The following is a 24,780-nucleotide window of genomic DNA, read 5'->3' as shown; positions in this document are numbered from 1 at the left end:
ATTGACATTTCTAAAAAGTCACAGCGCTTCAACGATAAGTCGAGTCCCGTTCGTGTGTGCGCGCGTGCACGTGTTGTTAAATAACTACACTGCGTCGTACTTTGATACTCGGTGTAACGGTATAATGTAAAATGTATTCGACCACGTTTGAGCATGAACTGGCTCGGATGTTTGCTTATGTTCAGCGTTCATAATTTATGATGTGTTTTATCAATTTATCAACAGCTCAGTTGCAGCAGTGATATGGGGGAAAAAGACTGAAACTTTTTAAAAGGGTTTTGATCATTTTAGGAAGGTTCTCAGAAACTAGCAGCATGGTGTGGTTAACCCTATTTCAACAATTCCTTCTAGATTTGCTAATCTGTTGTACTAAAGTCCTCCTAAATGTTTAAATCTGCACCTTTCAGCAGTTAATTTAACGCCGAGAGAGCAGTGAAACACACACACACACACACGCACGCAATCAGCTTTCTTGTACAGAAGCTGCTGTCAGCCACAGCTTGCACCCAGACGCTCACACGTAAACTCGCTGATGTCACGTAACATTAGGCCGCGCCTCTTAGAGTATGGAATTAAATATGTGCCACCAGGATTTGAATTTGAAATGTAAAGTGATCACATTTTTAATAGTTGTATTTCAATGTTAACCATTCAACTGGCTACAATTCGCTGTCTAGAATAGCCAGCCAATTGCAGTTACGCTTTATTAGTCACGTGACCTCACATACTAAGAAAACTTAACTGGATTGGCTGGCTGTTGGGTTTTGACCTGAAGCAACCCTGCCTGGTGGCACAGACGGTGAATTTTCGACAACGAATTGTAGCCAGTTGAATGGTTAACATTGAAACGTGACACTGAAATACAACTATTAAAAATGTGATCACGTTACATTTCAAATTCAAATCCTGTTTTCTGTGGCATTTCAAATTTAAATCCTGGCGGCACATATTTACGTCCATATTAGAGGCACACGCATGTACAGCGATACCACAGTCCGTGAAGTATTCTCTATGAATTTCTTTCCGTACATCCAATATGTGTGCATCTGTAATGTTTTCAACTGTGTATTTTAAGGACTTTAAATGTTTAGTTTGTGTATGTGGGTGGGATTGGGGGGTAAAATTCAAAACTTTTTTTTTTTTTTTTAAAATGTGATTTTTCCAAATTGGAGATTTTACATCTATTGCAAATGAGTATGGAATACATCACCAGAGCTAAACAGTAAACATTTATTGTTGAAAGAACTCAAGAAACATTTGAATTGCTATTTGAGGCCAATTTTTAGTAATGCCTGGCACACATTACAGCATTGTGACCATTTTTGAGAAGTTCCTGTGGCCTGCTCTGACAACACAAAACACCCTAACATTTTTGACATTGCATCATGTGCACAGCATTTGCATCGTGAGACTGAAGTTGCAGGACCACGGCAATGTTTCAATCTTTACCACGTCTTGATTTTTGGCCTACTTTTTTCTCCTAAATCCTCGTTTAACATGTTCGCTGATCTTTGCTATACGCAGTCTCGGTTGTCTTTTGTTCATTTCTTTCTGCAGCGCCTGTCGTGTTCCGAGAGAATCAGGAATGCAATAAGCGTCGCGTACCCCCGCTGCTCTGTTTGACTGTTTTTGCCCGTCAACTCTTGCTGCGCTGATGAGGTTCCCCATCATGAAAGTTGCCGCAAATTGTGTTTGCTTGTAGAACTGACGCATAATTGGATGCCGAGGTGTTGCTGCTCTTTATTTGACTTGTCGGAGAGTGAACCGGCAGCTCGTAATTTGCATATGTTTAACTTTTACGGCACTGCACAAAAAGCACCAATTGAACGACAAACCACACTTCACAGTGAAGCCTCGCGATACTGCAGCTCTTTGTTCTCTTTTTTTCAGTCATATTTTACAGTACAATGCTATTTTTCACTCGACTAAAACAGTGATAGTTTAATGGAATTTCCATTTAATTTCAATGGGAAATGGTTTGAGTTAAGAGCATGGTGGTGGAATGAATGAAACTTGTAAGTCAAGGTCCCCCCTGTACTGTATGCTGCTTCCTGTGTGTCAAAGTAGCAGTTTGAAGATTTATAATCACTGCAACATCTATGGTCATTTCTGTTAGCCTGTCTTTGGCATTCTGCTATTTGTTTACATTAAGCTAGCGGGTGTCTTATTTATGGACTCTCTTTGGTGAATTACTTTAAAATCCAACATGTTACTGTTAATAATAATTTTTTTCCATAAGTAATTTAAATAGTAATTGAATTAGTACTTCATAATAGCAACCAGGGTAAGTAACCATTTGTTGTTTTCTAAAACAAATTCTTAATTTTACACCTGAAAATGTCACCCATCCATCAATTTTCTATTTTCAGCGTCACGGGGACCCCGAGCTTTTCAAGCTGACTTTGGGCAAGCGGAAAACTTCATCCTGGACTAATCTCCAGTCAGTTACAGGACGCATAAAAAGACCATTCACTCTGTCACTGATGGGACTTGAACCGACGCATGTAGGTCAGTGAACTACTGTACTATCAGCAACTGCCAAATATAAATTTTTTTCTTAATGAATATGTCCACAGATTTTAGATGTACAGAGATTTTTTTTTTTCCCCTCAGTTTTGACTGTGAAACAGACTGAGTTTGTTTCCATTATTTATGAAGGTGACATTTGTTCTGAAATGGTCGCACTTTCCTATAATAGACTGTGTCCAATGTTCAGATTTGGACGGTATCACCAAGAAAAAGTAATGTACTCGTAGCTTGGGCTGCACAAAGCCTTTTAATGAGGTTTCCCAATATGGACTCCAAATTAACTTCAAGTGGGGCAATTACCTGCAGCACTTTTTTTTTTCTCTCTCACTCTATCGCTTTTTTCCACTGCACATCTCATCTTAGCGATCATTGGTACTGTTTGGACTCCAAAAACCCGCCTCTGTGAGATGAGGGAAGATGCATTATTCAAAACCATGCCAAGCACCTAGCAACAGCCTGCAGAGCAACACCGGAGCAAATAACACACTCTGCTGCTCGCTTTCTTTCACGACTGCACATGTGTTGTGAGCAATTACCTGCAATAAACACACGCTCGCTTTTTCTGCCCTCAGAATCGGGAGTGTATTCAGTAATGCACCGACTAGAACCATGAAATCAGATATTCAACCACAAATTTCAGGGAAAATAATATACAGATTTTGTATATTTTTATTATATTATTGTTCATCACAGGGGAAATTTTAATTTTTATATCAGTGCAGCATAAAACTGCACAAAGGGAGGGATAATGAAAAATAAATACCGTAATAAAATTAGTATTATTTAGAGGATGAGTAGCAAACTGTAGACACTTTTTCTCCCTTTTTTGCACACTGTGCGCTAGCAGTCATAAGTTTTCGAACAAATTCATCCAATCCAATGTCTGATTGTATTCTGAAATGAATGCACAGAAAAATCAAAAAGTTACAAGATAAATCAATTTCCGAAGTAAAAAGTATTCTGATGTTTTGACTCATCAAGTAGCCTCCTTCTGGCAGGTAAAACAGCAGAATGCACTCTCTGTGTTCAATCCACAATGGAAATCAAATATTCTTCCTGACGATTTTGCAAAAGTTTCCATAATGTGGCTCAAGTAGTTTTTTGCATTTTATCTTCTGTCAAGTTTGTCCCAAACCACCTCGATGGGGTTTAAGTCTAGAGACTGTGGCTGTACACACATATAATTCGGAAATCTGTATTATTTTTCAGTTCACTCATTATTCTTGTATTTGGATTTGAAATGCTTGATTTTTATTTGTTTTAAAAGTGGGAGATAGGGGTCTTTTAAAACTTTTGAGGGATTGGCCTCAGTTTTTTTTTTTTTTAAAAGAATAGAAGGAAGAGAATTTTTGAAGAGCGTAAAGCAAAAATAACAAGTTGAGTCAAATTTATAAGGTGACGCTTGTTGAAGTTGTCCACACTTTTCGCCTCCTGTCCAGAAAATTAAAATAAGAAGTAACCGGACTCCTGATCGCATAGCAAAGTGCAGCTTGTAGTACTTCTGCTTCGGATGGCGACTTCTCTTGTTTTGTTGTCATTTGTCGTTCAAACTCCAGTGAGGCGAGCGGCAGCGTGAGGAGGATGTGACGATCTTAAGCTGCTTGTCAGACTGACATTCTGGTTTAATTCACAGACACTGGCTCAACCTTTAAAGGTTTATGTCGGATTATGGTCATATAAAGACGCCCCCCCCCCCTTCTTTTTTTTTTTTCCCCAACCAGCCACCCTCCCCCTTCCACCTACACCGCCACCCTCTCTCTTTGAATGGGGGCGCTGGAGCCGCCTGCCTCGCCTGCCCGTCAGCTGTCTTTGTTTCAAACTGATCTGGCTTCTCTCCGGAGCACCCAAAGGTGGCCGGCCGACTCGCACCCATCGCGCCCCAGGAGGCGCCCGCATCCTCGGCCGCTGGCTGAAGTCAGGCTTACCGCAAAGTGCTGCAAAGTGCTGCTTCACGCCCGCTCCGTCGAGCGTGTGCTGCACCTGCAAAAGCTTTTATTCCCCCCCCCTTTTTTTTTCTTCTTCTTCATCTCCTTCCTCTTCTCCCCTCCGCGCACATTCCAGCGGATTGCATCTCTGCTTTGTCGCTTTGAGGTGAGTACGAAAGCGGTCCTTATTCCTCGTGGAATTTACTGTTACAAGCGTCGCGTCGTGCATCACTAGGAAGCGTTTAAGTGTGAGTTGCATGACGAAAAGGTGGGGAAAAAAAAGAGTGGCACATAAGGTCTTGTGTGTGTGTCATATCACTAAACACCAAAGTGATGGTTTCAAGCTGGACAAATCAGTGCTATGGATTTTTGAATTATTTACACCGCAAAGCTGTTTAATATGGAGTGAAATTTACGACTAATGCATAAGGCTATGCATAAAACATCAACTCTTGTAACCTTGTTTGTGTGTGCGCTGCTGTGCGCTTTTAACCTTTTTAATTTAGTTTTCACTGGACGACAATCCCTGAATCTAAGAGGTTGGAGTGCTGTGAACAGGTGTTGGTGAAATCTATTGTGTTACCTTATGTCACCTGCACATGACATCCAAGGACGCCTTCCAACTTGTGCACCCATTGGCCGCCGCACTGCTCACAATGTGGGTTAAAACGGTTTCCACAACCTTTTTGGAGCCCAGGGACACATTTTACATCAGCGCAAAACCTCGTGGCACACAAGAACCCCAAAATAATTTTACAAAAAGTGGACAAATTGTAGCAAGGGTGAGGGGTGGTGGGGGGCTATCTGCCCTGATTCACTGAAAACCGCATATATTTGCTAATTTAGTATAAAAAAAATAGTCATTTTGGTGTCCCGCCAAGATACTGAACTGAGTGACTGCTTCTTTTTGTCGGGCCATAGTTTTGTATAACTGGAAAAAAAGTGCTTTGTCGCCATCTTGTGGTATCGAGGCAATTACAGCCCTATCTGGGTTGGCGAAGTGAGTTTCATTGTTCTGTATGTCATTATATGTTGCTGGCATAGGTAGGTGAACAAAAGATAAAGTGCTACCTTGGCTTGGAACTGAGATAACGTACGAGCTTTCCAAGCTACCAGCCGTCGCTCGGCTGGTTTATTCTTTTTTGCTTTGATTTGAAATTTAAATATGATTGATAGCAGGAAGCTCACCTCACTTCAAAGCAAGAAGGACTTTGGCACATAGTGAATAATTCTTCAAAGAGAGGCTTCAAGGTATTTTCTTCCCATTCCCAGCTGACATTTACTGTCAAACTAAACCTAAAACAAAGACATTTTGTATATGAAATGAACATTGGGTTCTCTGTTCGGAAAGTCTGCTAGCTCAAAACAAAAGCGAAACACCACAGACGGCTAACGGAACAAATTGATTTTGGGTCCTTTAAACATAAGCAACAGATGCTTGAACACAAACTATACAGCACCAGCAACACATGTAGACAGACATTACAACAACAGGATTTTTTTTTTTTAATTTGCGAATAACAAATAGAGAGAGAGGGTGAGAAGCTTGGTCATCCGCAAGGGGCTCAGTGTCGAGCCACTACTCCTCCGCATTGAGAGAAGCCAGATGAGGTAACTGGGGCATCTGATTCAGATGCCTCCCGGACACCTCTCTGGTGAGGTGTTCTGGGCATGTCCCACCGGAAAGAGACCCCGAGGACGACCCAGGACACGCTGGAGGGACTATGTCCCTCGGATGGCTTGGGAACACCTCGGGATCCCTCCGGAAGAGCTGGAAGAAGTTGCTGGGAAAGGGAAGTCTCGGTATCCCTGCTACTTCCCCCACAACCCTCCCCGGAAAAGCGATAGATAATGGATGGATGGATAAATAACAAATATTACTGCAGCTTACTGCGGTTGCCACCATCTTCTTAGTGTATGTCCATATGCTACTGCCTCCTAGTGGTGAAGACTCGCACACGAGAAGGAGTGGTACAATTAATTAATCATGACATACAGACTATTTCTTTGCATTCTATTTAATTATTTTTTTCAATCCCCATATTACTGTACAGCGCAGTTTTTTATTATTACAACGCGATTTTTGTCTTTTCTGGGTGAGGCTGAAACGTATTAACGGCATTTACATTCATTGCACTGACAAGTTGATTTGCAATACAAACGGAGTTTCGGAATTAACCACCGTGCATAATTAATTTGTAATAAATACATTTTGGCGCAATTTAGCGAAATTGGATATTTCCTGATGATCTGTCACGGCACATTAGTAGGAAGTCACTACTTGGATTAAAAAAAAAAAGAAAAAATCCAAAAAAGACTAAAATCCTGCAGTGATGAACACATCCAAATCCACTTGCATTTTTTTGGGTCACCTTGACAAACGAGCGGCATTGTGTGACCACCCGAGAGCCCCCATTCAGCAGACCCCTTTCCTCAATCTATTCCTCGTTCCCTTGGAGGAGTCGTTTCCCCCCCCCCCCCCCCCCCCCCCTTTCTTGGCCTTGTTAGTGCGCCCGCCACCAGCTGGGTGCCGGTGCCATAAAGCGGGACCAGGTTAACAAGGCGGCCGCATGTTCTGGAGCAGGAGGTGGTGAGAGGATTTTGTGTATGTGTGCGTTGGGCGGGTGAACGGGGGAGTGACAAAGAATGATGCTAAAAGCTGCTAGTTTACGGCATGCATTTTTCATTCTTTTTGTGTGCTCGTATGTGTGTGGCAGGGTGGACAGAAAGCAGCGTCGTGTGTGTGTGTGTGTGTGAGGAAAGGGTTCTAAAATAGTTCCTGCATGTACTCTTTGGCTTTGTACTGTACATCATTGTGCGACGGATGAAAAGCTTTTGATATAACACAGCAGACAGGAGTTTGCAGTATTATTAGTTACACAAAAAAATCGGATTTAACTCACTGACTGCCAGTCGTGTTGAAGCGTTCTTAATGAGACCCACTGAAATTGTGTGCTAGAACAACATACGCACTTTTTGCCCACCTAAAAGATGGTTTATGTCTAGAAATGAGCAATAGAACATGGGTTGATTTCACTTAAAACGGGCATTCCTGGATAAGGAAAATGAGCTTTTTGTGAAATGTCAAACATACTTCAGTTGTAATATCTGCATTTGCAAATTGGATATTTGTATTTTGTATGACCTTTTTATCATCTGGTGGTAGTGTTGTACAGAGGTTTAATTTGACTTTTTGGCCATCTATCAAAAGCAAAAGTGAAAATATGTTTCTGCTTGTCTCTCAGTGCAAGTACTTTTAACATGTATTCTACTTTGCTGTTACACTTTGCCTATATTCCCTGACATTCATTAATGTGTGCTAGTGCCCGAAGGTAATTTTAATGACTTGGAAATGTGTGTGTCAAGTACTAGTGCACATTTTCATTTGGCAATCTGTGTGCTTGTGTTATTTGGGTTATTTGGATGTGACCTGAGACTTAATGAGCCTCATGTGAAGTGGTTAATCTGTTTCAAATTGAGTAAATAGTTGTTTATACATACATGGGCTCGTGATTGTGTACAATCTCGAAGCACGGCGTTGATGCTTTATGATCAACACAATTCGGAGTGGTTATTTGTCATCTATCCCCAATTAATAAACCCTTTTGGTGGGTGGTCCATTATTAATGGCTTCGCTCTTTGCGGCAGGGTTTCAGTCCCTATTCCCAGCAAGTAATGGTGCTCTACTGTACTGGAAAGGATAATGTTCCTAAAGTAGCAATTCAATTTTCTGCTCTGCCACAAGCTGACTTTTTGTGGATGTTAATGTATCTCCCAACAACTTTGCATCCATTACTCTTAAAACCCTCTAAATTGATAATTGATTGTTGCACACAACATAATGAGCATGCAAACTTAAAGTGTAGCCAGGATCATCAAAGTACAGAAGTGATTTTGTTTATTTATTTTTTTTATGGCATTCTACTTACCGTATTTTCCGCATTATAAGGCGCACCTTCAACAACTGGCCTATTTTAAAACTTTTTTCATATATAAGGCGCGCATAGAATAGACGCTACAGTAGAGGTTGGGCTTACATTATGCATCCATTAGATGGGCTGCGGTCAAGGCTCAATATTGATCCATATATAAGGTGCACCTGATTATAAGGCGCACTGTCAGCTTTTGAGAAAATTAAAGGCTCTTAGGTGCGCCTCATAGTGCATAAAATACGGTAATCACTAACGGTAAAGTGTTACAATCGCCTGGTTGATGACCAGTCCAGTGTGTAGTGTGCTTTTCACCCCAATTTGGTATTGGCTTCAACTCCCTGTGGCCCTGAAATGGAGAAGTGGTGTAGGAAATGGATGGCCGGACGGATGAAATCTGCTTGTGAATCCTAAATAGTGGCTCAAGCTTAAGAAAAATTGTACTAAATGAGGCACAACATAAAGAAAAACAGCACGCACCGCCACCCTCCGGCTCTACCTAGGGGCAGATGACAGATGAGCACTATCTAGTAACTGCTAACTAGCAGCGAAGTGAAATTAGTTGGCTGAGTAAAAGATGTCGCCAGGCAACGTGGATTTAGACATTTTACGGCGCCAGGTTCAGTACGAAACAGACCACTGAAACCATGCAGTGAGGGATTATGGTTAAAGTAATGCATTTTAAATAAAAAAGAAGCCTTTTTTCACAGAGAGGAAAACGATAGCTAATATGCGGGAGCCAACATGTGTCTCATCTTTGCTACTGTGGTGACAAAATATCCAATTCCCCGAAAACTGTCACCAGGATTTAGCCAATTGGCTCTATGTTGTTTTCAAATAATTTAATTGGATTTTTCATTTATTGTACTTAATCATCTTGACTTTGGAATAGTACATGGAGTCCCACTTCGATTGTAATTTACTTACTTACTTAATTTACTTTACATTTGTTACTGTCGATGTGAATGAAGATTTAGACGGCGAGCCTGAGCTCTAAATCTTAAATATTAATGTTTGTTCAGAGCTACAATGCTTGAACCTTGTGTTTAATTTAAAGCAGCAGTGTCCATTTACAACCTGTTGCATGCTCTTTATTGGCTTGGAGCATATTTTAATATTAAACACGGTCCGCATGAAAAGGTTACAAGAACAAGTTAGCATTGAGGGGGGAGCACTTGATAATTGAAAGAAAAATGTAACAAAAGTGAAAAACATTTGTACATCCTTGGTATAAAGCCAATTAAAATTTGACTTTTGTTCAGCTATTCTAGGTGGACAGCTTTCACTTTTCTGCCCCGTAAGCAAGCCCAAACAAAATGTTTGTGATCAAGCCACAGTATCGGTCTCTTTCACTACATACCACCGAGATAAAGCCCCATGTGAGCCAGCAACACACCGCAAAGGGACCCAAAAGGGGATTGGCGCAGCCGCGCCATCAATCACCTTCGCTTTTGTGACCTGGGAGGGCTTAAAACCGCTGGTCCGGCCAATGGTTGCCAGCATGGATGAGAGCACAGCTGAGCAGCTCATTCACACAAAGAAAATCTCCCTCTTTGTCTTCCCTTTAAAGGTGACAAATGGCGTAAAAGACAAATGCGCCATCAGTTACTAGTCATGTCATTTTACTGCAAAGTTTTATCAGCATTTTCTGTTTTGTGTTGCTTGTTTTTCTCGCTATGTCACTTTCGGGTGTTTTTTTTTTTTTTTTTTTTGTCCCCCGCGCCAGCGCACTTCAAGAAACATCTCCTCTCAGCACTTTCTGTTCTTGTCTTTGCTGAACGTGTGAATGTGAAACACACCTGAAGGACGATGACGTTCGACATTCGACTGGTGCAGCACATCCTTAAAGTCATACAAATGTTTCATCATAACCAATCAGCGTGCTGCTGTCTTTTGCTCTATTTCAACATTTTTTTTTCTGTGTGCTTCACCGAGGATGCTGTAATGTGTTCTGTTTATATGCGAAGCTACTCTCTAATAAACCTGGTCTGTCATAGCATAGACTCGCACACCTGATGTCATAATTGGCTTTGTCACCTGAGGACCTAACCTCTGACCTTTCACCTTTGTCCCTTGCCGATTTGAGGCCCAGCTGTTGTCACGGCCACGTGGACAAAATTGTAACAATGCCAAGGTAAATGGGTTTAACCTTTAACCCTTCCACTCAAACCAATCGTTTCAAAGCTATAAATACAAAATAACATTTGAATTTTGCAAGAAAAGGGGTTCTGCTGGGGGCACGGTGGCGCAGCTGGTAAAGCGTTGGCCTCTCAGTTCTGGGGTCCTGGGTTTAATCCTGGACCCGCCTGTGTAGAATTTGCATGTTCTCCCCATGCCTGCATGGGTTTCCTCCGGGCACTCCGTTTTCCTCCCACACCCCAAAAAACATGCAACATTAACTGGACACTCTAAATTGCCTCTAGGTGTGATTGTCAGTGCGGCTGTTTGTCTTGTGCCCTGCGATTGGCTGGCGGCCAGTTCAGGGTGTACCCTGCCTTCTGCCTATTGACAGCTGGGTTAGGTAGGCTCCAGCATTCCCTGCAAACCTCGTGAGGAAAAGCGGCAAAGGAAATGGATGGATGGATGGATGGATGGATTAATAATGCCAGGGGATTACTTGAAGTGATAGCCACAGAGCACACACAATGATTCAACAATGAAGCAGCGCTGGCAATACTGAACAAGCGTTAGATCCACGTTGTTGTGTAAATGAAGGCTGGCTATGAACCGTAATCATGGCCCAAAAATCTTCAATTAGTGTCTCCCGCTTTGGGGCAAATATAGACATGGTTAACCATCAGAGTTCACATTCAGACAGTCACTAAATGGTAACTGAACCCACAGTGCCCGCACCAAAGTCAGGACCAGTGTCAATTGTTCAAATGGTGCAGATACTTCTCAACCACATGACTGGCCTGTATAGGTCAATAAGAGATGTGGCAAGACTACTATAGAGAGAACACAAATAATATTGAATTGGCCTGCCAAAGATGTGATGACAAGCTCAGACAAAATTGGCCGCATGTTACAAAAGAATTGTAAGTTAACACTCAGAAGTTAACGGCAAGAGGGAAAACGCTGTTAGAATGTCAGCTAGTTTTAGTTTGGATTGTTTAACATCTACCTGACGGAAGGAGCCAGAAGACGCGTTAACCAGGATATGGAGGGTCGAAGAGGATTTTGCATGCTCATATCTTAGTTCTGGTAGCGTGCAAGTTCTTAAAGGTGGCTAGGGGGGATACCGGCAATTTTTTTCAGCGGTGTTGGTTGTCCGTTGATGGCGTTTCTATTTTTTCATGGCAGCATCAAACTAGACTGTGATTGATGAACACAGGAGTGATTCGATGACTGCTGTTTCGAGTTGCCTCAGAAGGCCTTTCAAGGATGGAGTTGATGTTGGTTTTCCACTTCAGTTCCTGGGCGACTGTAGGAACTTGATGGTCTTGACTGTTGAAGCGGGGCACTTGGTCAGCATGAGGGGCGGCTGTGGCGAAGGATGCCTCCTACAGTCTTGAGCGGGTTCAGGTCCAGGTTGCGTTGGCTGCGCTACAGCTTCGTCACTCCACTTCCTGTCGCTATGCAGACTCGTCATCGTTGTTTACATATTTGTGTGCTCGCATGCAAAGAGAATGAATTCAAAATGAGTATTTGCTTGTCAGGATCATGACTTTGCTCGCTCATTTGCGCAACAGTGAGGATTTGCAAATAGACACGTACATTATGGTGTGGCGGGGCTGAGGATGGGAGAGGAGAAAAAAATCATATCTTTGCAGCTGAATGGTTGTTGTAGGAGCTGTCAATCACTGTCAAGTATGACTCATCATTTTGGAGAGTATGCTGTATGTCTTCTTGCAAAACAAAGATTGTGCCTCACAGTCCTTCTGTCTCGAGAGCTTTTTGGATAATCTTAGATCCTTTCAAGTGTTTTCAGATCAACACCGAATCTCAGCCTGGCCTCCCCCACGTGCCTAATTGTGCCACTTTGAATCAGCCTTTGTGTGGCAGAGAGGGTCGTATGGATCGCCAAGTACTAAGCAACCTTCCATGTAATGAAGCGACGAGAACAAAGTTGATGAGTCATTGGGTCTTTTGAATTATGGTGATTAGTCACCATAGACTGTGAAGGGCATGCATGTGTGCATGTTCTAAATGTACACGAGGGATTAATAAGTAGGATTCATCAGTGTCCACTGTTCTCTTTGTGATTGTGATTATGATTGGTTTAATTGATTTAATAATATTAAATCTCTGCTGTTCCTCCACTTGGTACAATCGTTTGTTGTCCTTCTACAGAAGAAGGTCCATAAAGGCCTTCAAATGAGTTTGGTGCTAAGGGACGCAGACGTAAACCTTTAGGATGAGCTACGACAGAGATTACAACATTTTGTAGGAACTATTCCCAGGAGAATAGCAAGATCATCGGCATACTCTGGTTCCATTGGATAAGAGTTAGATTTGTTCTGTGACTATGCTCTTAACTCAAAACACGTGTATCTCAATACATTTACTTCACATTATATGTATATACAGTAAATAAAATAAGTATTTGAACACCCTGCTATATTGCAAGTTCTCCCACTTGGAAATCAGGGAGGGGTCTGAAATTTTCATCGTAGGTACATGTCCTCTGTGAGACCATGACTGCGGCCATGTATTGTGAGATTTTGGGGAACAACCTCTTTGGCTCAGTCAGAGCATTGAAGATGTGTCGTGGCTGGGTCTTTCAACATGACAACGACCCGAAGCACACAGGCTGGAAAACCAAGGAGTGGCTCCATAAGAAGCGTATCAAGGTTCTGGCGTGGCCTAGCCAGTCTCCAGACCTAAACCCAATAGAAAATCTTTGGAGGGAGCTGAAACTCAGTTTCTTAACAACAGCCCAGAAACCTGTCTTATCTAGAGAAGATCTGTGTGGAGGAGTGGGCCAAAATCCCTCCTCCAGTGTGTGCAAACCTGGTGAACAACTACAGGAAACGTTTGACCTCTGTAATTGCAAACAAAGGCTACTGTACCAAACATTAACATTGTTTTTCTCAGGTGTTTAAATACTTATTTGCAGCTGTATAACACAAATAAATCGTTAAAAAAAAATCATCCATTGTGATTTCTGGATTTTTGTTTTGAGATTATCTTTCTCACAGTGGACATGCACCTACAATGAAAATTTGAGACCTCTCCATGAATTCTAAGTGGAAGAATTTGCAATATAGCAGGGTGTTCAAATACTTATTTTCTTACTGTATGTTTTTATGTTTTTTGTTATATAGTATACATGTACAGTCACTGTTGTGTTCAAATGAGTTGGTTGAAGGGTAAACACTAACGGCGATGCTATTCACTCGTCAGTCTATGGCGTTTTGTGTTGTGTGTTAGCATTAAGTTAGCGGAAGGCAAACTCGTGTGTGAGTTTTAGTTTGACAGAAAATTGCAATTGGCAATGAACAGTTCCAAGCCTCTTTTTTTTTGGGGGGGGGGGGGAGAATTGTTTACTCCAGTACATTCCGAGCTGCCGTCAATAGGCACCACTGACGACCATTCCATTCTTAGGTTGCCCATACGTTCTCCACATAGAATATGATTTCAATTTTTCAAGTCAAGATGGACTGCGTGTGTCATTTGTGAATATAGAACAGTATAAGAGCTTCCGTTTAGGGCTTAGTGGAATGGATTTCATTGTGATAATGTGACAAGGGCGATAAAATGACCTTCCTTTCATTCGTCTTCCTTCATCTTCTTCTCGCTCTTATCCCGCTTCCCACTTTGACTGTCAGTCATAGGGAGCTGTATGGACTTAAGAGTTTGGTGAAACATAATTAGAAAGAGGGGGTGTCCAGAGATTCGTCCTGTCATGGAGTGGTGATACACAAGACTGACAGTTTGACTGTTCACTTTTATGAAATGCTTTGAAGCAAACGGGATGCATCCAAACAATTCATATGCCTTGTCACATGTGCACACATCCCTTTCACACCCCCCGCCGCCCCAGTCATTCTTCATGTGTAAAAATCATGTGTGTCAGCACTACGCAGTAATCATCACGAGAAAATTATTTCAGGGATCAGCGAACTTTGATTGAAATTTCACAACGATGCCAGCTTCCAAGATAGGTTAAACAGGGGAACCATACACTGCCCCAGTCTGCCGATCTAGAGGCACTTTTGCCAATGTCCACGCGATGTTGCAGAGGCACTTCAACCAGGACAGCCCCACTACAGGCAGAGCCTTTAGGAACACATGGCGGATCTCATCCACCCCCGTGGTGCCTTCCCACCATGGAGTTTCTTAACCAACTTGGTGACTTCGGCCCGCCTCAAGAAGAAACCGCCTCACAGATCCCAGGATCTACTTTCTCATGTGAAGGCGTGTCTGTGGAATCGAAGCGGTCTTGAAAGTATTGTCCCCACCGACGCTCAATGTCTTGAGTTAAGGTCAGCAGTGGCTCGTCCCAACTATACGGAATGCTGAGGGTGCAATTCTACTCCCTTCTGAGCTGCCGGATTGTCGGCCAGAATTTCCTCGAAGCTTGTCTGGAAGTCTATTTCCATGACCTTAAACTCCTCCCACACCTGGGTTCTCATCCCAGCGGTGTTCCTCCAAATCATGCCCTTTTAGGTCTCACTGTTACTATCCACATAAGAATTGAAGTCCCCTGAGGCAACAGTCCACAGCGAGACCTCTCTACAGCACCCCCTCCAAGGACTCTTTAAAAACTCTGGCGTTATTTTTTATGCTTAAGCGCAAACAACAGTCAGGGCCCATCCCACCCACCTGAAGGCTGAGCGAGGCTACCCTCTCATCCACCAGGGTGAACCCCAATGCACAGGGGCTGAGCTGAGGAGCAAAAAGTATACTCTGCCCTGCTCACTTCTCCTTACTGTGGGCAACTCCAGAGTGCAAGAGAGTCCACCCACATCCACAGGTGGTGAGCCCATGGGAAGGGTGACCCACGTTACTCTTTCGGGCTGTGCCAGGCCGGCCCCCATGAGTGCAGAACAGGCCACCAGGCGCTCTCCTTCGAGCCCCACCCCCAGGCTTGGCTCCAGAGGGGGGTGACCCATTGACCCGCATCTGGGCAAAGGAAACCTAGATACATTAATTTTATTTGTCATAGGGGTCTTTCAGCCATGTTTTTTTCTGATCCCTGAACTAGGACATTTGCCATGGGTGACCCTGCCAGTTGCATAGAGCCCCAAACAATTTGGCTCCTATGATCACACAGACCCCACCACCACCGTTAGGTGACTGCTCAAAGTTCCTTGTGGCAAACCGATGAACCATGCTTTCAGCAAGAGTTAATGCGAAATGTCAATTGCAGATTTGTCTCTGAGTGAACTGGGTTGAACAATTGACTATAATGCATCTTTAAAACAACACACTTAGTAAATTTCCTGCTTTCCAGCATCCTTGAATCTTTTCATATTTGGGTTATGCCTTCTTGCTGAGCAGACGTTTGAATACTGATTCCTTATTTATGTGCTAGCCGCGTTTATCATTTTGCACTTTTTGGATCTCTGTCGCTGGCATTTAACATCCATTCATGCACTCTGGTCAAAATATATCAGTTATACATCCTCAGTGAAGCCCACTGGAGCGCTTTACAGGCTTCTGGCTCGATTTGCGTTAAGTGTGTGAGAGTAAAGCGGCGTGACTCAGAGGGTGGCATTCACGTGGGATGTCTTGTCCTGAACAAAAAGTAGCGCTGGTTCGTATGCTGCTGGTGTTAATGGGTGGCGCCTGCACTGTATGCTGTAAATCCCCACTGATGAACTTTGAATGGATTGTCTATGGACCCACAGTTTTGTTTATTGTCTTTTCAATTCACAATGTCCGTAGCCTAAACTGTGAGTTTAGACTTTAGGGGATCGGGATTGGCTGGGACCCTGCGCGGGCGAGGCTCTCAGATTCAATAATTTTGTATGTGCCCAACAACGTGCAAGTGTGGTGACCTCGTACAGAGATTTACAAAGCACCAGCAGCGAGCGTAACCCGCGGTTCAGCGGCCCAATGTGCAAACAGTCCTGCAGCTCGACCCCAATCTGTCAGAGCCCATCACGAAGTCCAAACCCACCTTTCACACGCTGGACGTCTTAAAGTGTGTGCCACAGCGGGGTCTCACCCGCACCAGAACCCCCTTTTCAGGAGTCCAACTTAGTTTCCATTAAAAAACACTCAAACGGGTGTTGTTTGGTGCCATCTGGTTTAGTGGGTGTCACAGGGGTGATATACTATCTCTAAAGAATGTTTTTCTTTCGCCTCACACACACTCCACTTTTTGATGGTTTTAGGGAGGCTGTGAATGGTTAGAAAGACTGACATTGTTGTGTTCATTTATTGGTGGTTGAATCGGCGTTGCGTAATCCTCTTTCAGAGCATCGGGGATGCTGTTGGAATGAGTTGCGGTTACCTTGGTGAGCGTGAGGAAGCCTTAATTAATTATTTACTTAATGTAATTAAAATAAATACGCCAACCGTCCGTCCATCCTTTTTCTGTAGAGTTTGTCGGCATTGGGGTGACATCATCCAAGTTGACTGCGTTGGAGCATTATATCGCCACATGACTGAAAGTAAACAAAATGAGTGTAAAAATTTTGATTGGACGCATTGGAGCAGGCCTGTTTTGTTAAAAATGGATCGCTGTAATCAGCCACCAAAATAAGTTTGCATGCCGACACTATCCGCTGTCGTCATCTTGTAATTTCTCTTTTTTACTGCAGCACCCATGGCCCTAAGACCTTTTGAAATAAAGTTTGGGATAATGATGCAAACAGTCATTCGCTTGTGTTAAGTATTCACGCCTCTCTTCTTTGTCTCGGGCTCAGTGAGAGCCGGGACTTCGACGGACGTGGCTGGCGGTGGCGACATCAGCCGTAAAATTCTAATCAATGACGGTGGACAAACTCTGCGACTTACCATGATCATGTTTCGTGGTAAACATGAACAAGATGGTGTTTGGTCATTCTTTTTTGTGGGGGTAATTTCAACACCATTCAGACTGTGTTGAGGATTCCCTGTTTGCTTTATTCACATTTATATCAGGAAATAAAACTGCATCCATGAAGCGAAGCTGTGTTTTGTTCAGCCAAACTCCTTTTCAACTGTCTCATAGCAGCATGGAACAATCTGCCTCCCCATTGAGCTGAGAACCTTCAGGCCTCCATCCAAATCCCCTGGCACAGTCAATAGCTTAGTTAGGATGCATGGTTGGATTTCCTCTCGATCATGCAGTGGGACCGCACTAGAATCTTCTCATAGCCGAGGACCGCGTCTTTGAGAAAGACCTGCGCTAGGCTAAATCCCTTTTTTTCCCCCACTGGGAGGACATCCGATGGGCTCTTGCCACTTGGTACTCGACAAAACCAGATGAGTTGAAGTCATGTCGGCAGGATGAGCAAGTCTGCTGTCGTTCGTGAGCTTTCATATCGTTGAAGGGTTCCTACGGGAAACCTGATGGACGAAATAATGAGACGCTTAAATTGCAACAGCCGCACTTGGGTGTCCCCTCGCCACACTGAGGTTCAAGGTCACTTGGTCTCCTTGCAGCACCTCTGGAAGAAACCTCTTCACATGCCCACATAGATTAACACTGCTAATTGCTCAGAATTCAGAGCTCTAATGAACTGTGACTGCTCAAAGAGGTGGGGTTTTTTTTTTTTTTTTTTTTTTTTTTTTTGGTCCTTATTACAATATCCAGCAATAGGCCTCTGGTGAGGGTACACTGGATTAACCTTTTTGTGTGATCTTTCTGTAAGGCCATTATGAAGAATTTGATCTATTAACAGTTGGATACAGAGATAATATCCAGTGTTTGATACTCTTATGCAATCGATAATATGAATCATCAATCACAACATATCGATTTGACGCAAAATGATAAGTACGAGACGAGATCAACATTTTAGCTTTCGTTTCCAGGTAGATAGCATTTCTTAGAAAAAATATTTTAAGGCAAGCACTTGGGTAACAACATACACGTCATTCACATGTTCCTATGCTTTTGTTTACATTAAAAATGCATTTGTTCACACAAAAGTGTTTATCTTATAAGTTGTGTATCAGATCCAAACATAATTAACTGGGAAAGAAAAGAAATCTGGCTTTACTCATCTTTTGACATCGAAAAAGTTATCAGGCTATTTGTTCCAATACTTTGAGGGAAGAAAACTAACCGACATACCCAACTGACTAACTGATCAGACATGATACAAACATGACGGAATATGATTGATCCTATGTACTGTTCGTGGATTGTAGTGTGGACTACCCATTGAGAGCATAAGCAGTAAATTCTGAACGGTCTCTGAATGAAATACTTTGATTTGATTTGTGTGAGACATCCCAAAGCATTTTAAAAAACGCACCTTCTAATAACTCCAATTGATTGGTTGCTTTCTGTCATCTCCCACCCTTCAGGTCCAGGATGGCGCTTCCTTGGCGTCCTGCCGGGCGAAAAATCTTCTTGACCGTCTTGTTGCTGCAGTGTTTTGGCCTCGGTGAGTTCAAGCAACAAATTACTGTCGTATATTAGCGGACCCAAATTGCAGGTAAACAAAGGTTGAACAATAATGATCACTTTATATTAAGTTGTACCAGATGTTGAAGAAAGCCTTATTTCCTCCACACCCAGCAGTAGCGTTTGTATCGATTCTGTCCAGTAATAGCTGTCACTGACTGTCATCAGGTGGTTTCACGACAGGTATGGAGAGAGCCGAGAGTCACAGAAAGGTATAAAAGTGGATGTCCTTGGAACTTTTCTTGGATCAAATACTAGTGACTTTTACGATTCAGATCCTTTTTTTACAAAAAGAGTTAAACTTTTTTTTACAGAAGGTCATGCTAAGTTCACTTGTAAAGATTTTAGTACTTTTAAAGTTTATCATGCTGAAGACTCCTTAGGTTTTCACTTTTGAGTGAAGACATCTCTAAGATTAGGTGGGATTCCCCCACATCAAGGGGAAATCGACTTTGTGGTTGGGGTGCACTCGCAGCAATATCCAGCATTAAAGGCCATTAGCATTTTTATTAGCGACTTTTTCGGCAATATATTCAGAAACGCCATGCAAATTCACTTTGTAGCATTGACCATCTTTGTTCTTTCCACCAACCGATCCAACAGATCCAATATACCAAGGACACCCACTGAGGACAAAGTGATGTGAGCAATAAAGTCTCCCATTATGGAGGAAATACGAATGCTTTTCACGAGATGGGAAATAGGATCCCCCCCCCCCCCCATTGCAATTTTTGACTTGCTCTGGGGGTGGAAAAAAAAACAAACTCCTTGATGGAAGCCAGTTTCCCAAAATAATTAACAACCTAATGGGTCAATTCATGGAATGAAGTCATTGTTACTAATGTATTTGCACATGTTTTTTTTTTCTTCATCAACTCCATTGATGGACATGTCCATTTAATACAAAAGATGGATTCAAGGGAATAAGAGAAGAGATCGTATGCAGCTGGATGAGGATAAAAGCTGCTAGCATTCCGCGGAAGCACATCTGTTCCTTCATTATTATTTTTTTCCCCCCCTATCGATGCAGACGTGTGTACTAATTTCCGCGTTCTAAGTGGGAGTTGTCATGCTGGGAGTGTTTGTAGACGTACTCTTTAGTATTGATATGGAACATCTCCAACGGCATTTATGCAATTTAACATCACCATCTGTGCATTTACGGCGGCATGAAATTCACAATTATGGTGGTGGGGGATGCTTTCCAATTAAAGTTGTCAAATAATACCAGGTGTGTTGGAAAAGTTACAGGGCTGCTGTCACAAAAGATAGTATATTCCAATTCCTAAACGCAAATGTGAAGTTTACCGCTATCTGTCCACTGTCAAATCAATATCAGTACTACGACCTTAAAAAAATGGATGCTACTTTGTCTCATATCTTTCTCATACCTACAAAATCTATCTGCTAAAAGCTTCTGGTGTCTGGAATTCATCTCAACGGGTGTTCACAAAGCTTGTCCATGTTGTGACAACAAGGCACTCTAATACAGCCGCACCAGAACTAAGCCCCTGTCCACACGTTGGGAGTCACGTCCGACTTTTTTCCTTTTTTCTCTCTTCTGTCTTCTCTCTTATGTGCACACACTCACGGCCCACAACGAGGCGCTCTAAAGCAGTCACGCTGGGGGACTATCCAAAGGCAAGATGCATACGTTTAGTAGCCCATTAACTCCACACCGCAGTTGCGCTGGATAACCACCAATGTGAACGAAGGCACTCAAGGTCCCAAATGCGTGACTGGGCCCTGTTTTCGCGACGACCCAAAAAAATCTGGAAAACTAAAATGGTGAAAAAACAGTTTTACAGTATATTTCCACAGCTGAGTCCTTCATAGCTTTCAGTCTTTCCACGTTGTCTTCAAACATATGGAATATATTTTAGAAAAAAAAAAACAAACTCTAAATTCAGTTGGGAGAGTCTTGAAGACAGTGCCAGCACGAGCAATCATAGGTTATTTCTTGTTATTGGTGTCGGTTATTAAAGTCGCAAGGAATGGGTTGTGTTTATTTTGGTGCGACTGTGTCAGATCCTTCAGCAAAGCCACTGAGCCAGCTTGCCTCCAAACCTCACTTCACTATCTTTTAGGGGGCTGACAAGAAGAAGCTAATGACACCAAGCATCCCTTTTAAGTCACTTCCAGTGCTCTACCCCTCACTTTTCGCCTTATTTTTACAATCCATCCCATCTGTCAGTTCCATGCCTACGAGTACACTTGTCAGCCAAAGCCCCCCCATTTCCATCATTCAATTTACACCAGCGCTCTTTGTCTGCGCTTCCTGCCCCATCTTTGTCCGCCGGGCTCCCGATCTCATTCCGGCTCACGATTTCGTTCTGCCTCTCAGGCTGTCTGGTTTTTGTGTGATTACATCTGATTTGAGGGGCAGGCTGTGGGGGCTCTCCTGAGCTCATCCAAATTATCTCGGGGGGGGGGTGGCTTGGGGTGTGAAAGATGTGCAATCTAAATGCAGATGGGAATATCCTCCAGAGATTTAAAAGCCACTGTTTGTATTATTCTGAAAGACCTTTTGTTTGTTTATTTTATTCATTTATTTATTTATAACCTTAACTATTTTGTATTCGCACACTTTTTTTGTTTGCATTGTTCTCTCACAGGGAATATGGTCACATCGTATAAAATGAAACAAATGGGTTTTCAGGTCGCGGTTGGATACACGGAAATTGTTTGGGTACATCTTTACAGGTGATCCTGTTGTCATGGTGACATTGTTATTAATGTGCAGAGGCACAAAGCCCGTTGCTTTGTGCCGTGCAATGATCCTTAAAAATCATTTGGACATGAGAATATAATGGGGGAAAACATAAATAAAAGGAGTCGGCCGGCAGAATGAAGATCACTTCAGCAAGTTAGTGTGCGCGGATTTTGCATTTCAGTAATGAGCTTAAAAGTTCTTTTTCTCTGGAGTGATGACAAAGATTGTGTAAAAGTTGCTAATGAATTCCCAATGCCTGATTAGCCGACAAATTGATTTAAAGCCAGAGCTGACCCTCATTAATATTTCTCTTCTAATACAGTGTAGACAGCACTCATCAATAAGATGACTGATTGGTGCTTTTATCAAAAGGCATCAGACGAAAATGGATCCAGAACATCATTTCCTCCCCCTGCTAACATCGGAAGCGCAGTTCCTCACGGTCACATTTTACAAGACTCCTCTCGTTCTCGTCCTCCGTGCAGGTGCGTCCTCCTCCATAGTTAACATGCGGAGGATCACCCATCCTACTGTACAGCAGCCGCTGGCAGGTGTGGCCACACTCCCGTGCGTCTTCTCCCTGCCGACCAGTTCATCTGCTCAGGACGTGCGCCTCGTGTGGACCCTCGTCAGGATTGCCGGCGCCGGACGAGGTTCCCCTCTGGAGCACGTTGTCCTGACTACTGAAGGTAATAGCAAATACGCCACGTTCCACATTATTAGGCAAATGAGGTTTTTCCTCACATTTTCCCCAAAGAGTTGACATAAACAACAGTCAGCATAATTGGAAAGTTATCAACTGTTAGAGCATAATCGGAATATTTTGAACAAACCTCCCAATGATAAGTACTGTTCCAAAGTAGAGGATACAACAGCGTTTTAAGAACTAAACATCTTTACATGTCAAGTTACATTTCAAGCTAGGATGCTTTCACAATTAGTACATCAACTGAATCTGTTTTTCTTTCTTTTTTTGGTAAGATTTTTGCTCGACTGTATTCACAGGTTGTCAGAACAACCTCCAAAAGTTGTTTTGTTGCTATTTGTGAACTGCAAAAATATTTACATTTAGGATGCTCCAAAAGGTCTCAACAGGTTTAGGTCAGGGGTCATGAGTCTCTCTCCTTGTATGTGCAATGCATTCAGTGATGCAGAGCTACATAGAGAAAGTCAGTTTGTGGCAATAACACTCCCCTGACACCAGAACAGTTGAGAACTTTTCGAGCATCCTCATGAAAAGATTTTTGCAGTCGGGTGGCGGTTCTAATTCAAACAGCAGTTCTGGGAGGCTATTCTAACATCCTTGAAAGAAATTCAAGCAGAAACGCTCAAAATACTGGATTTCAGAATTGTGCAACGGCTATCAAATAAGGGTTCTTATGAGTGTATTTTTCTTTTTGTGTCTTTTTTTTAATTTAATCTGCTTGTTTTTCAGCTGTGATGTTCAATTTTGGGGGTAGGAAGCGTGGACGAATGTGACAGTTTGATGTGCTAGTGGTCAGCAGGTCTGACTCACGCTTCCGAGGTTGGGGATCAAATCTCAGTTCTGTGTTCGCACGTGCCTCCCACATTCCAAAAACATCCATGTTTGGTTGATTGAAAGTGGAAAAATTTTCCGAAGGTGTGAAACCAGTCCATGTTGTGCCCCGCCTCTTGCCCAAATTCAGCCAGGAAAGGCGCCAGCTCTCCTGCAACCCCAATTCGTCTTTTAATTTAATTGAATTATACTCATTATAATCTCTCAAGGACAAGCGTGATATTTCAAAAAAAGGATGGATGGGAGCTTACAAGAAGAAAGAACATTTTCTTATCATCCTTTGCTAAAATATGCACGTTGGTTTCAGTCTGTCTGTCCGCCTTTTTCTCTGTCTGCCAAAGGTGATGTAATCAAGGTGAATACGGGTTTCAGCGGCCGTGTCACACTGCCAGGATACGCCGCCAATCCCCTCAACGCTACCATGGAGATCTCCAGCCTGCGTACCGACGACTCGGGCACTTACCACTGTCAGGTTGTCACGGGCAACGACTACGAGAGAGACGCCGTGACCCTGGTGGTCTACGGTAAGCCCGGCGGCGGGCGACGAAAATGCTCAAAATCAGACACAACAACGGCTTTCATTTTCTTTGACGTTTCTTTTTCTTGGACTTTTTTTTTTTTTCTCCAACGCTAATCTCAACGTCACATTGACATGCTAGCATTCATGTGGTTTGTACAAATACTTCATCAGTTTACTTTCAGATATCTGTACTTTATTTGACTATTTTTCGGATGACTTTGTTCATTTCCTCCCTATATTTGAAAAAGGGTGTCAGTACTTTCTACTCTTTACTTTATCTGAATAGACTTGTGACTATTTTAACATCTGCAGAAGATGTCAAAAAGGACAACCAGTACATAGAGAGTACATTTTCATTTTCACCTAAGTAGTAGACTTCAAGCAGTACTTTTACCGAAATCTTCAACTTCTACTTAAGTACAGTGTTTGAGTACTTTGACCACCTTTGATCAATGAAGCATAATCATTTTTAATTCAGCAAATGACAGACTTGATTAATGAACCGAGGCGCTCCTTTTTTTCCCCTCATCTCAATTTCCACCCAAGTAATAGTGTAACGTCTTTTTTTTTTTTTAACAGATGCATTTGGGCTGAATGGCAGTGATACTCTTTCAGTCTGCTCATCTGTGAAATTCCTGCGGAACCGTCACATTCTTTTAGGGAATAACATCATGTTTTTCTCGAGATAAAAACTAGTCCGCGTGTGCTTCTGCAGGTGTGGTGTTTCATTACCAGGCTCCCGGCACTCGCTACGCCCTCTCCTTCGAAGACGCCCGGCGAGCTTGCCAGGAGAACTCGGCTCAGGTGGCCACATCGGCCCAGATGTGGGCCGCGTACTTCGACGGCTTCGCCAGCTGTGCAGCCGGCTGGCTGGACGATCAAACTGTCCGGTGAGGAGAAAAGTAATGACTTACCTGTTAGCCACTTAACTAGTGTGCTCATTTTGTTAGATACCGCCAATCTTCCTTTACACACGAGAAAAATACTTTGAATTATTAATAGTGAAAAATGAGCCAGCCATCTACTGATTTTCTGTACCACTTACCCTCAATAGGGTTACAGGTCGTTCACGTGATTTTTGCTTTGACTTGCAAACAAATACCATGACCAGTGGAAG

At 42.8% G+C, this 24,780-nt stretch overlaps 1 protein-coding gene across 5 annotated transcripts in view; it reads left to right on the top strand.

The window, feature by feature from the left end:
- Positions 1-24,780, top strand: part of LOC133511140 (neurocan core protein-like) — a 61,426-nt gene that overhangs the window by 11,897 nt on the left and 24,749 nt on the right. For 3 of the 5 annotated variants that reach the window (XM_061839806.1, XM_061839803.1, XM_061839802.1), the window contains exons 2-7: positions 2,370-2,508; positions 4,251-4,620; positions 18,794-18,873; positions 22,092-22,295; positions 23,485-23,667; positions 24,379-24,553. In XM_061839806.1, the coding sequence (XP_061695790.1) occupies positions 2,370-2,508; positions 4,251-4,620; positions 18,794-18,873; positions 22,092-22,295; positions 23,485-23,667; positions 24,379-24,553 (1,151 nt within the window). Of the gene's footprint in view, positions 1-2,369; positions 2,509-4,250; positions 4,621-18,793; positions 18,874-22,091; positions 22,296-23,484; positions 23,668-24,378; positions 24,554-24,780 lie in introns of those variants that run through there. The other 2 variants (XM_061839805.1, XM_061839804.1) reach the window with 2 other exon arrangements.

This window comes from Syngnathoides biaculeatus, chromosome 13, assembly GCF_019802595.1.
Source record: "Syngnathoides biaculeatus isolate LvHL_M chromosome 13, ASM1980259v1, whole genome shotgun sequence".
NCBI classification, from domain to species: Eukaryota; Metazoa; Chordata; class Actinopteri; order Syngnathiformes; family Syngnathidae; genus Syngnathoides; species Syngnathoides biaculeatus.
Note: the sequence above shows the minus strand (reverse complement) of the source record. Positions and strands in the feature narration are given on the sequence as shown.